This window comes from Capricornis sumatraensis, chromosome 9 (genome assembly GCF_032405125.1).
Source record: "Capricornis sumatraensis isolate serow.1 chromosome 9, serow.2, whole genome shotgun sequence".
Classification (NCBI taxonomy): Eukaryota; Metazoa; Chordata; class Mammalia; order Artiodactyla; family Bovidae; genus Capricornis; species Capricornis sumatraensis.
In genome coordinates this window covers 5212922-5226890 of record NC_091077.1, presented here as the reverse complement: position 1 = coordinate 5226890, position 13969 = coordinate 5212922, and the positions used below count along the sequence as shown (strand labels likewise).

Below are 13969 nucleotides of genomic sequence, written 5' to 3'. Positions count from 1 at the left end.
ACAAAGAGTCAGACACGACAGTGACTGAACACCGACCACCACATATGAACAATATCATATGAAATGTCAAAGAGAGACATTTGTCTTTCCTTGTCTGACTTTACTTAGTATAATAATCTCCCGGTTCATTCATGCTGCTGCAGGTGGCATTATTTCATTCTTTTCAATGGCTGAGTCATATTCCATTGTGTGTATATATATGTGTGTGTGCGCATAGACATATGTGTTCCACATCTTTATTCAGTTCTCTGTCAGTGGACATTTAGGTTGCTTCTGTGTCCTGGCTGTTGTGAATAGCGCTGCAGTGAACTTCGGGGTGCATGTGTCTTTTATGTATTTTTAACTGGAGGATTATTGCTTTGCAAGGTTGTATTGGTTTGTGCCGTGCACCCGCATGAATCAGGCATGAGCATACGTGTGTCCCCTTCCTCTTGAGCCGCCTCCTGCCGCCCTGCCCAAGCCCCCGTCCTTCCAGACAGTCACAGCACACTGGACTGAGCTCCTTGTGCTGTGCCGCAGCTCCCTACTAGCAGTCTGCTTTGCGCATGGCAACGTATAGATTCACTGCTGCTCTCAATTCATCCGGCTCTCTCCTTCCCCGGCTCTCTGCACACATCCGTTCTCGTCATCTGCATGTCTGTTCCTGCCCTGTAGATAGGCTCGTCGGTACCATTTTCCTAGATTCCATATACATGTGTTGACATACAATAGTTGTCTCTTTCTGACTTACTTCACTTTGTAGAACAGGCTCTAAGTTCATCCACCTCAGTTCAGCTGACTCAAATTCATTCCTTTTAATAGCTGAGGTATTACCGTTCTGTAATATCACAGAGCTGTAATATTAATATTAATTATTAATATTAACGAGCTGTAATATTCTATTACATATATGTACAACTTAAAAAACTTTATTTTGTATCGGGGCATAGCCAGTTAACAGTGTTGGGACAGTCTCAGGTGAACAGGGCAGGGACTCAGACATACATGTGCGTGCTTCCATTCTCCCCCAGACTCCCCTCCCGTCCCCGCTGCCGCGCCACGTGGAGCAGAGTCCCCTGTGCTGCACAGAAGGCCCTTGTCGGATCTCTGTTTTAAATATGGCAGTGTGTTACCACAACTGTAACTGTGTCTGTATCTGTCAGTGGACATCTAGGTTGCTTCCATGCCCTGGCTGTTGTAAACAGTGCTAGAATGAACACTGGGGTTCACGTGTCTGTCAGTTGCGGTTTTCTCAGGGTATATGCCCAGTAGTGGGATTGCTGGGTCATATGGATTCCCACTCTTGCCACTGTTATTCAGCATGGTTTTAGAAGGCCTGGCTCTGGCAGTCAGAGAAAAAAAAGAAATAAAAGGAAACCAGGTTGGAAAAGAAGAAGTAAAACTCTACTGTTTTCAGATGACATTATACTACACATAGAAAACCCTAAAGATACCACCGGAAAATTACTAGAGCTAATCAGTGAATTTAGTAAAATCACAAGGTATAAAATTAACACATAGAAATGCCTTGTGCTCCTATATACTAACAGTGAAAAATCAGAAAGAGAAATTAAACAACCCCGCGACACCACTGCAACCAAAAGAGTGAAATACCTAGCGATAAACCCGCCTAAGGAGACAGGAGACCCGTGTGCAGACAACGGTAAGGCCCTGTTGAAAGAACTCGAAGCCACACAAACAGATGGAGAGAGAAGGTCATGTTCTTGGGTTAGCGGGGTCAATACTGTCAAAATGACTGTGCTTTCCAAAGCAGTCTACAGGTTCAGTGCATCCTCGTCAGATCACCAGTGGCAGTTTTCACAGAGCTGGAACCACCAGTTTTAGAATTGTATCTTTTAGAGTTTTGATTCTTCTCCAGGCATGTGCTCAGGAGTGGGATTCCCGGATCATATAGTATCTCTGTTTTTAGTGTTTTAAGGAACCTCCAAACTGTTCTCCATAATGGCTATACCAGTTTATATCCCCACCAACAGTTGGTGGCGGGGCAGGGGGTTTCCTCAGTGGCTTAGCGGTAAAGAATCCGCCTGCCTCATAGAATTAGTTTGGAAGTATTTCCTTCTTTTTCTTTCTTTTTGAAGTGTTTCTTCCTCTGCAGTTTTTTGGATAGTTTCAGATGGGTAGGTTGGGTTTCTTTTATCAAAGAAGGAAGTTCTCTTTTAGTCCCACTTTTCTTTTTTGTGTGTGTATGTTTTAAGGTTTTTATTTTTATTTATTTTTTAAAATTTATTATTATTATTATTATTTACTTTACAATATTGTATTGGTTTTGCCACACATCAACATGAATCTGCCACGGGTGTACATGTGTTCCCAATCCTGAACCCCCCTCCCACCCCCACCCCCACACACCATCCCTCTGTGTCATCCCAGTGCACCAGCCCCAAGCATCCTGCACCCTGCATCGAACCTGGACTGGCGATTCGTTCCTTATATGATATTATACATGTTTCAATGCCATTCTCCCAAATCATCCCACCCTCTCCTTCTCCCACAGAGTCCAAAAGGCTGTTCTATACATCTGTGTCTCTTTTGCTGTCTTGCATACACGGTTATCATTACCATCTTTATAAATTCCATATATATGCCTTAGTATACTGTATTGGTGTTTTTCTTTCTGGCTTACTTCACTCTGTATAATAGGCTCCAGTTTCATCCACCTCATTAGAACTGATTCAAATGTATTCTTTTTAATGGCTGAGTAATACTCCATTGTGTATATGTACCACAGCTTTCTTATCCATTCGTCTGCCAATGGACATCTAGGTTGCTTCCATGTCCTGGCTATTACAAACAGTGCTGCGATGAACATTGAGGTCCATGTGTCTCTTTCAATTCTGGTTTCCTTGGTGTGTATGCCCAGCAGTGGGATTGCTGGGTCATAAGGCAGGTCTATTTCCAGTTTTTTAAGGAATCTCCACACTGTTCTCCATAGTGACTGTACTAGTTTGCATTCCCAGCAACAGTGTAAGAGGGTTCCCTTTTCTTCACACCCTCTCCAGCATTTATTGCTTGTAGACTTTTGGATCGCAGCCATTCTGACTGGTGTGAAATGGTACCTCATTGTGGTTTTGATTTGCATTTCTCTGATAGTGAGTGATGTTGAGCATCTTTTCATGTGTTTGTTAGCCATCTGTATGTCTTCTTTGGAGAAATGTCTGTTTAGTTCTTTGACCCATTTTTTCATTGGGTCGTTTATTTTTCTGGAATTGAGCTGCAGGAGTTGCTTGTATATTTTTGAGATTAGTTGTTTGTCAGTTGCTTCATTTGCTATTATTTTCTCCCATTCTGAAGGCTTCTTTTCACCTTGCTTATAGTTTCCTTTGTTGTGCAGAAGCTTTTAATTTTAATTAGGTCCCATTTGTTTATTTTTGCTTTTATTTCCAGTATTCTGGGAGGTAGGTCATAGAGAATCCTGCTGTGATTTATATCAGAGAGTGTTTTGCCTATGTTCTCCTCTAGGAGTTTTATAGTTTCTGGTCTTACACCTGCTTTTCTAAGGTTTTTATCATGAAAGGATGTTGGGTTTTGTCCTTGCTGTTTCTGCATCAGTTGAGTTGATTTTATACGTTTTTTCTGTTTGTTCTAACAATATGGTATATTGCTTGAATTGATTTTCTTTTTTTTAAATATATCTTATTTATTTATTTATTTTTAAATATAAATTTATTCATTATAATTGGAGGTTAATTACTTTACAATATTGTATTCTAAGTCTGAACCACCCTTGCATTCTGAGATAGATTCTACTTGGGTTCAGTCTGCTACTAGTTTAATATCTTGCGGTTTTACTTTCATTTGTCTTAGAGAGTTTACTAATTTCCCTGTTTGACCCATTGGTTGTTAAAGGGTGTTGTATTTCTACATATCTGTGAGTTATTTTAAAAATTTTTCCAGATTTCTAGTTTCATTCCACTGTGAAGGTACTTTCTATTACTTCGGTCTCAAGTTGAGGCTTATTTTGAGGCCTGCCATGTGGTCTGTCCTGGAGGATGTTCTGTGTGCCCTGGAGGAGACTGCGGGCTCCACTGATTCGAGTGGAGTATGCTTTGTACATCTGTTGGGTTCAGATGGTGTTCAGGTCTTCTGTTTCCTTATTGATTTTCTATCGGGATATCTCATCATTGCCAGCATCTTTTTTAACTTTTAAAAAATAGTTAACTAGTAGTAGGTGGTTTTTGGTTCAGGCTGGAAAGTTGGTCTTAGGCAGTATTTAAATGTAAAATTGGATGAATACATGGACACAGTATTGGGGAAGCTTCATGGCCTTGGGCAGCATGCTCTGCCCATCCCATCTGTAGCACAGGGCTGGAGACTAATTGTTGGAAACATAGCTTCTCATGGCCAGTAAGTGCCTTTGGCAAGTGAGCCGTGTGGCCTTCAGCAGGCTGCACATTTCCCAGAAAACGTGCTGCTATCACGGTTTACAAAACGGCCCCTGCTTGAGGTTTGCTTTGAAGTGAAGGTGAGGCTGGTACTATATGGAGCAGAATTCTGTTCTAAACAATTTACCAGTGGGGCCCCAAATGTTTGTGACCCAGTCAGCTCTGAAGAACTTCCAAATTAATGCATTTTCTCTTTATTTCATATCCTGAGAAGTCCCCACTGAGGCATTTCCTTCAGTTTGTCGAGCATTTCACTTGGTAGGGATTCCATTCCTCTCTTAAAAACATGGTTCTTATCATGGGAAGCTCTGTTTACAGTCTGATAGCAGCTTGGTTCCCAGGACTTCTCTATAGTCCTGGGAGGTGCTTTCCTTGCCCAGGCCGTGAGCTAAAGGGGCCATCTTTGCTGTGGGCCATTGCAGGTGTCTATAACCGCACTATTCAGCAGACTTCAAGTGAGGGCTAACAGATCCCTGAAGACTCAGCTCTCAAAGTCTTGTTGTACAGACACAGCCCTGGTGCGTAAGGCAGGTTTCTGCTCAACATTCTGTGCTGCGAGGGGGTTGTGAAGAGGGGTGCTCCTTAAAAGAGAACCCTTTCCTGCCCCTGTGCATCACAGGTCGCCCTCAAAACCTCAGGGAATGCAGAGAGGACAGAGTGGGGCACAGGGGTGGCTTGTGACTGCTGAATGTGACCAATTGTAGCCTAGAATATTCTATACGCCTCCAGAGCTTTGGTTGAGAGGGAGCCAATTTTTCCCTCTTTGACTTCTCTATAGCATGTTAATAGTCCCAAATGGTAGAACTGCAGACAGCTTGATTTATCCCAGCTCTATTCTTAAATGGTTGCTAGTTTCTTACTGCAAGAAAATGCAGTCTTTCAGTGGGTCAGTCTAATAGCAAGATCAAGGCAGACAGTCTAGCTAACATTAAACTGACTTTGTTCTGTTGTTCAGTCGCTAAGCCGTTTCCGACTTCTTTGTTGAGACATCCCCTCACGCCCATGGACTGTAGGCCACCAGGCTCCCCTGTGTATGGGTTCTCAGGCAAGAACACTGGAGTGGGTTGCCGTTTCCTTCTCCTACTCATTTTAGGGACTTAAATATACTAATAGTCTAAATCCTGGAGTTTTATTGTGAGGTAGAACAAAGCACTCTCTTTTTTCAGACTATAAGTGAGGCAGCAGCTAGCGTGTTACAGCTTTGTAGAAACAATAAGGCCATGTCCTGACACAGTGAAAGCACAAGCCTACGTGTTCCAGGCCCTGCGTACAGCGGAGCTTGGGGCCTCTGATTCCCAGGCCTTCACACCTTGAGAGCTGGCGTGAGGCATACATCTGTTTTGGTAAGGGAGCCTCCTCTACTGGGTGAGCCATTTTTCCATAATTTATTTTCTTTTTTTATAAACAAAGTGAAAATGGCTGGAAAGCTAAAGGATCTCTGTATCTGTTCTTCTGTCGACCCAGATGGTGTCTGTGCCGCCGTTCTGAGGTCTGTGACATTGCAGAGATGGAGGTCACCGTAGCATGTGGCCGAGCAGCAGGTCTTCCTCTTCCAGAGAAGACAGAAACTTCTGCTCTGTCCTGGGGACCATGTGGTGCCTCCCACTTCCTGCCTGAGTCATCGAGGCTCTCCCACTTCCTGGTTCCTGAGGCTCATGGGTGAGGCCAGCATCCTGCCTGTGGGGAACCAAGCCTCCTGCTCTGGCTTTGTTGAGCGCCTGTGACCCCTGAGCTGAAGAGCATTGAGCATTTCTATGGTGTTTTCTCAAGATGCTGCTCCCAGAGATACTGGCATACATGTTATTTTGTCTTAACTTGTACTTATGTGCACTATATATTTCTTGGGAATTTATCAAAGTTCTCCCTAAAATTCACTGTACTATTAATCACATAATTTCTGTGTAGGTACAAATGTAGCTGGATGATGGCTGGCTGCTGGGTTTATTTATTAGTGGAGCAGAGACTTGGGGAAGAGTCCATTTTGACCCTAGTCTTTGAGTCAGAGCCCAGTGAAGGTTCGTCTGAGAGCCCCGTTGATATTCCAGAGGCTGGCAACATCATGCATTGATGACTAGACAGCTTGTCATCCTGGGCCACAGAAGTAACAACTGTTTTACGGTTTGGCCAGACTTCATATTCTCCATTCTTTCCATCCCATGTTATATGGAATGCACACGATGCCATTTAATTACTTCAATCCCTTTCTTAAAGGAAAAAGACACTGAACCAATATTCCAGAGGTACTAGTAGTTTGAAGGTTTACTCAGTAATTTTCTTTGCAGACTTAGTAGCTTTAAAGATCTCACTTTTGTTTTTGCAGTATTAATTAATTTCAAGTGCTGTTTTGGCAGACCAACCAAGGGTCTCAATAGGCTGCATAGAATGAGTGCTATTTTTAAGACCATCTCAGTGAAAATTTTTCCAAATGAAACTCAACAGGAACCAGCCTTTATTTGGACTCATACTCAGTTAAAATGCTCAACTTTTGTAGGCATGTCAGCTGTTCCTGTTCACAAAATAAGTTGTCTGTGCCTTTTACTACTGTGTTTATTAAGCAGAGAATCAAGAATATAGGTGTTCTTGCTTTTGCCACTGTTTCATTTTGGAAAAAAGGCAGTTGATTCATCCGCTAGAGAAAGCTGGCTGTAGAAGTGTAGGACACACAGCATCTGTCACATGAAGTGGTCCTTGGTGAGAGTGCTGTTGCCTGGCGACACGGGCCTGAGCCGCGTGCAGCAGCCACTGGCCACGCATGGGTCCTGAGCACTTGAAAAGCAGCGGGCCCAAGTTCTCACAAGTAGCTTGTGAGAACTTCATATAAAAGAAGAATGCATATAAAACCTCTCATTAATGTTTATTGACTTCATGTTTAAATGGGGGGCTTCTCAGGTGGCGCTCGTGGTAAAGAATCCACCTGCCAATTGCAGGAGACACCAAGGGCACGGGTTCAATCTGTGGGTTGGGAAGCTCCCCTGGAGAAGGAAATGGTAATCCACTCCAGTATTCTTGCCATGAAGATTCCGTGGACAGTAAAGTCTGGTTGGCTGCAGTCCTTGGGATTGCAGAGTTGGACGCAGCTGAGCACCCACTCACGTGTTAAAATGAGAATATTTCGGGTTATTTGGTTTAAGTAAAATATATTATTAATTATACTATTTACTTTTTATTAGAAAATTTGAAATTTCGAGTATGGCTCTCCCTAATTGGAAATCTTTCCATAGTCGCCCAGGGCTCTCAGAGCTGGCACAGGTGCTAAGATATGTGAATTGCCCGCCTATCCCTGACGAGAGCCCTGTCGCCATTTTCTAAGGGTCTCACGCAGTTTCTTTCAGTGTCTCAGTGATGCGATTTCTGAGTCATGGCCGTGACATCTCTTGTCCGTGCAGCGGTTGTAAGGGCCACAGCACCCCACTCCAGTACTCTTGCCTGGAAAATCCCATGGACGGCGGAGCCTGGTGGGCTGCAGTCCATGGGGTCACTAAGAGTCGGACACGACTGAGCGACTTCCCTTCCACTTTTCACTTTCATGCATTGGAGAAGGAAATGGCAACCCACTCCAGGGTTCTTGCCTGGAGAATCCCAGGGACGGGGGAGCCTGGTGGGCTGCTGTCTGTGGGGTCGCACAGAGTTGGGCACGACTGAAGCGACTTAGCAGCAGCAGTAGGAGCTAGACCCCAGGAACTCAAGCAAGTCACCCACCCTTCTCAGCTTCATCTGTGAAACAGAGTTAGATTGAGGATTAACAGAGAATAGTTAGGGCACATGGCAGGGGTCCCCTAAATTCTATTCTTATTTCAGATAACAGGGGAATGAGAACCGAGAACACAAAACCATATACACACACACATGCCTATAGATCATATGTCCATGCGGCTTCCCCAGTGGCTCAGCAGTAGGGATCTGCCTGCAGTGCTGGCTCTTTCTCTCAGGCAGGGAGATCCCCTGGGGGAGGAGTGGCTGCCCACTCCAGTGTTCTTGCCTGAAAAATCCCATAGACAGAGCAGCCTGGCAGGCTACAGTCCAAAGGACTGCAAAGCGTCAGACCCAGCTGAGCTCACACGCATATATATACATACACACACTCTAATCCCCAGTTTTACTTTCCTCTGAGAGTGTTTGGATGTTGGGACGAGAAAGCAATATTATCAGCAGTGCTTGTCTAACAGGCACTAATTTGGATTTGGGTTTTGGAGGACTTTTATCATCTCTTCTGAGTTCTGTTTCCTGGTTTTCTGTGTGCACTGTTAATATCAGAACAGAACAAAACAGTTGACTACCTGCAGTGAAGGGAACATGTGGCTCCCTTGCCGAAAGCCCATCTCCTGCCGTCAGTGCGTGTGCAAACAGTGCTTGTTTACAGTTTAGAACCTGGTCGTCCTGAAAAACAGTTCAGTTGAAAATAGACCTGACCACGTTTTGATGTGATTGACAAGGATGTAGAGGTTGCAAAGAGAGTCGCAGGGTCTGTGTGGCCTAATCACTCAACGTAGGAGAGAGACCCCCTCAGAGGTGTCAGATGGGATGCAGGTGTCTAACAAAGGGGGCCTTTTGTGCAAGTTTCTGGTAGAATGGCCTTTCTATCACACTGAAATGGAGGCAGTAAGGGAGGAACAGCTGACCAGAGAGAACAGCATGGAAGGACCTGCCTGACACAGTGGTGAGTGGCGACTTTTTTATTATGCTGTCTGGGCCTCAGCCACATGAGATCATAGAAATGAGGGATGGAAAAGACCTCCTGTATGAGGTCATCCGGCCCGTCCCCTCCAGAGCTGACTGACCCCACAGGATACTTTCCAGAGCTCTGTCCAGCTTTTCAAGTGACTCAACGCGTGGAGTTTCCACCAGCTCCCAGAGGGCGCAGAAAGGCAGTGTCTCAGACTGCTAACTTGGATCAGGATTCATTCTCTTTCTCATGACGAAGATCCCTGTGATGATGCTTTGTTTGAAGAGAGATGGGGTAAGTCCTGCCTCTGTCACTGACTTGCGTATAACTGCGGATGACCTCAGCGGCCCTCAAATCCACATCGCCCTCCAAAAAGCGGGGGTGTTTTGCTGGGTTCCTTCAGTCTGAGCGTTCGAAGACTTGGCGGCGGCACCTTACGTAGCACTTCATAGTTTTCACAGCTTGTTCACATTTGTGATCTCATTTGAGCCCCACCGTTCTTAGGGAAGGAGTTGATCTTATTCTCCTCCTGGCCATCTCCCTGCCTATTCTGTTTCTTGTTAATCAAACGGAGGAGTTCTCCCAGGCAGCGGGTGGTGGGCCAGGTGCTCAGGCATTCCTTTTTGATTCGTTTGACCTCACAGGTACTACTGTGCCTTCTGAGACACCACGTGGGTGCACTTTACGCTCCTTGAGGTGTGGCCTCCTTTCCCAGGCAGTAGCACTGCTCAGGATTATCCCAGGCCACCTCTGGAACCCAGAGCTTTCCTGCCCGTGTCTCTGGGTGGGACCTGCGGGGGGAGTGGCTCTCGGGTCTGGAGTGTGATATGTGATCGGTAGGACTGCATTCAGGGTCCTCCTCTGGTGCTCACCCAGGCTGCTCATCGTCAGACCCACCCTCCTGTGATAAAGGACTTTGCATGGATCCATAGGCAGGCTGGTCCATCGGGGGTTAGTAAACCGGGCGCCAAGGGCCCGTCTTAATTCAGATTGGGCAGTTCCTTCCTTTCCTGAACCTTTCTCTAAAAGAGGAGCAGTACTGATGTTTATTGCAAGTAGTTGGTCATTAAGATTTCTCTCAAAATCATTTCTTTTTTGTTGTCAAAACATTAACTTTTTAAACCCTGGTTCAGTAGGTATATAATTAAAGTCATTTCACAGTGCAACTACTCTCAGATAGAGTTGTAATACAGTGTTGCTCTCAACTAGTTTATAAAACTATGTGAAGTATGACATGAGTCCCGGAAACGGGGCAAGGAGCTGCCATCCAGCCTGGGCGACTCCCTTGGTCTGGGACGCCGTCCTTCCCTGTGGCGTCACTGCGCGCTCCTGGCGTCTCTGTGTGTCCTCCTCCGTGTCTGCGCTCACTGGCGCCTCCTTTGCCTCCCTGGAGGACTCCAGGGCCTGCACCTACAGGGCTGTCTCCCAGCACTTCTGAGTAGGCCCATGGGGCTGTGTTGTGTACCTGCTTCATCACCTCTGGCTATTTCTCCTGTTTTGTTCTGCCTTTTGCATTTGTGTGTGAAATATATCAAACATACAGACAAAAAAGGGGGCTTGCCTTTCTTTTTAAACTTCGGTTTTCCAGCTTCAGTCTGCAGTTAGGCCCTTGGATGCGGAAAGGCGAATGAATCAGTGATCAGGTGAGAGCTGGAGCTCAGGCCTGAGTTGTGGCCTCGGGATTCCCGGTCCTGCCCCGTGCCACTACCGTTGCAGGAATTCCATGTGGATGTGGTAACATTCTCAGCAAGGCGGTCAGCGTCAGAATCGTGGGTTAGAAGCAGCAGTGCCTCAGGGACGTATCTCCTGGGGCTGTGTGGTCAGTCTCCTTGTTTATGGCCTGGAGCAGGGCCAGACAGCAGATGCATCATCTCCCGACAGCCCTACCTCGCTGAAGGTCAGTGCCAGAAAACGGCAGCGCTGAGACCCACAGCCGGGTCAGAGCTGGAGGCTCTGTGCTCAGAGTGTGGTTATCCCCATCAGCTACACATTTTTGAAGTGTTATGAAAATAATAGAAAGATATATTATCTATTTTTGAGAGCATGAGAAAAGGCAGCCCCTCCTATCATTTGTGCTTCTCTTGCAGATCCTGAGGAAGCTCAAAGGTCTTGCGTTAGACACCGAGACAGAGCTGGAGAGACAGGATGAGGCCTTGGATGGCATCACTGCAGCTGTGGACCGGACAACCTTAACCATCGACAAGCATACCCGACGAATGAAAAAACTGACTTAGAATAGGAAAGCCGAGGGATGGCTGCTTCTGATGAGAATCACTTCTGAGTGCATTGTTCTCAGATCCTGCATGCTTCCTTTGAGATGAAGACCCTGGGAAGTCAGTCCAAGTGCCTGTCCCGGGAGGTGCACAGCTGCCTCAGGATGAAGGGCTGCCAAGAAAGTGGCTTGGGGTGATCGTAGCTGCCGCCAAGGGATTCCCTTGTAGGGAGCTGAAAGTGCACAGGAGGAGTTCTGCCTACAATGCAGTGACCTGCCTACCCGCAAGGCCCTCCCTGGCTGCCTGGGGAGTCAGGAGCACACACACGTTCACACAGGCTGAGCCCTGCGAGGAGGCCACGGCAGCACGGCGTCTTCATTCTGAGGGTGAAGCTGGACCCAGGCCTCAGGGACCACTTTGCCTGGCCACAGTCCCGGGTCTCCAGTGCACAACTAGCTGTATTTTCATCCTGTCTCCATTCTTGATAACCATAAAAAGGATGATTTATGTCTCTATGAAAGAAACTGCTTATTTCTAACCCTCTGCCTGTTTGAACACTGCAGGCATATCCTTTGTCAGGAAAATCTCTTCTCCAGAATCACATTTAGTCCTGAGCCTGCCTCTCCTGCATGCCCTGCTCAGCACAGACCCCATTGCCTTCACGTTGTTCCATTTTTCTCTGATGGACAGGTCAGTTTCTTTTTGGTTGTACTGTAAGTTCTAACAAAAGCTAAGAGTACACCTGGTACACCTGGAGCTCATCCTGTAGACACCTGAAATATTCTTTTACTGCTCAGTTTTTAGTCAAACATGAAAGCAGTACAAATTGCACCTATTTTATTTTTTTATTTGTTATTATTTTTTAATATATATTTATTTTAATTGGAGGCTAATTACTTTACAATATTGTATTAGTTTTGTCATTTATCAACATGAATCTGCCACGGGTGTGCACGTGTTCCCCATCCTGAACCCCCCTCCCACCTCCCTCCCCGTACCATCCCTCTGGGTCATCCCAGTGCACCAGCCCCGAGCATCCTGTATCCTGCATCGAACCTGGACTGGCGATTCATTTCTTATATGATATTATACATGTTTCAGTGCCATTCTCCCAAATCATCCCACCCTCTCCCTCTCCCTCTCCCACAGAGTCCAGAAGGCTGTTCTATACATCTGTGTCTCTTTTGCTGTCTCGCATACAGGGTTATCGTTACCATCTTTCTAAATTACATATATATGCATTAGTATACTGTATTGGTGTTTTTCTTTCTGGCTTACTTCACTCTGTATAATAGGCTCCAGTTTCATCCACCTCATTAGAACTGATTCAAATATATTCTTATTAATGGTTGAGTAATACTCCATTGTGTATCTGTACCACAACTTTCTTATCCATTCATCTGCCAATGGACATCTAGGTTGCTTCCATGCCTTGGGTGTTATAAACAGTGCTGCAATGAACATTGGGGTACACGTGTCTCTTTCAATTCTGGTTTCCTCAGTGTGTATGCCCAGCAGTGGGATTGCTGGGTCATAAGGCAGGTCTATTTCCAGGTTTTTAAGGAATCTCCACACTGTTCTCCATAGTGGCTGTACTAGTTTGTATTCCCACCAACAGTGTAAGAGGGCTCCCTTTTCTCCACACTCTCTCCAGCATTTATTGTTTGTAGACTTTTGGATCGCAGCCATTCTGACTGGTGAAATTGCACCTATTTTATTTTATTTTATTTTTGCACCTATTTTAAATAGTGTTAATTTTTGCTTTTCTGCCCCATTTCTATCCAGAGACAGAGATGCTAGTTTTAGAATGTTGTTTGAAGCTATACATTGATGCCTTTTCACTTGGTTTGGGGTGCCTTAGTGTGTTCCCTGGTGGATCAGACAGTAAAGAATCCACCTGCAATGTGGGAGACCTGGATTCAATCCCTGGATTGAGAAGATCCCCTGGAGGAGGGCATGGCAACCCACCCCAGTATTCTTGCCTGGAGAATCCCCATGGACAGAGGAGCCTGGCGGGCTACAGTCCATGGGGTCTCAAAGAGTCAGACACGACTGAGTGACTAAGCACAGCACAGCACAGTGTGTGCCTGGGAGAGCCCCTCATGGGAAGACGAGGGGAAAGCAGAAGTGGGTGACGTCCTCCCATTCTCACAACCAGCCGCGTTCAGGCTGCTTTGAAATAGCATCCCAAGGAGCCCGGGCCGGAGAAGCTCACTTAGGCCTTGCACGGGTGTTGCTGTGAAGCGCCGTTGCTGCAGCCCTCCTGGGATGGCGCCTGCAAGCCCCGTGCTGCCATGGTGCACCACTCCCCTTGCGCACTGAGTCCTGGGTGGTTTTAAGAATTAATTCGCAGTGTGTTTTCTGGGGCTGCCAGGAGGCTTACAGCAGTAGGAATGCACGTTCGGAGGCCACAAATTCAGGACTGAGGTGTGGGCAGTCTGCGACCCTTCTGGTGTCTCTAGGAGAGGATCATTTGTGCCACTTCAGGTCACCGGTGCCTCCAGGTATCCCTGGGCTTGTGGCCACATCACCCAGGTCTCTGCCTCCATTGTCATGTGGCCATCTCCCCACGTTTCTGTGTCTCAAAACTCCCTGTCCTTTCTCTTACGAGGATCCATCCTAATCCAGGGTCATCCCACTTCAAGATCTTTTTACCTTGATGATGTCTATGGAGACCCCATTTCCACATTAGGTCTGAGGTTCCCAGTGGG

At 46.1% G+C, this 13969-nt stretch overlaps 1 protein-coding gene across 1 annotated transcript in view; it reads left to right on the top strand.

Annotated features, from left to right (window-relative positions):
• Positions 1-12548, top strand: part of SNAP47 (synaptosome associated protein 47) — a 67792-nt gene extending 55244 nt beyond the window's left edge. Inside the window, exon 5 of the mRNA XM_068980894.1 lies at positions 11133-12548. Coding sequence (XP_068836995.1) covers positions 11133-11279 — 147 coding nt within the window. The 3' untranslated portion in view covers positions 11280-12548. The remainder of the gene's footprint in view (positions 1-11132) is intronic.
• Positions 12549-13969: the final 1421 nt, after the last annotated feature.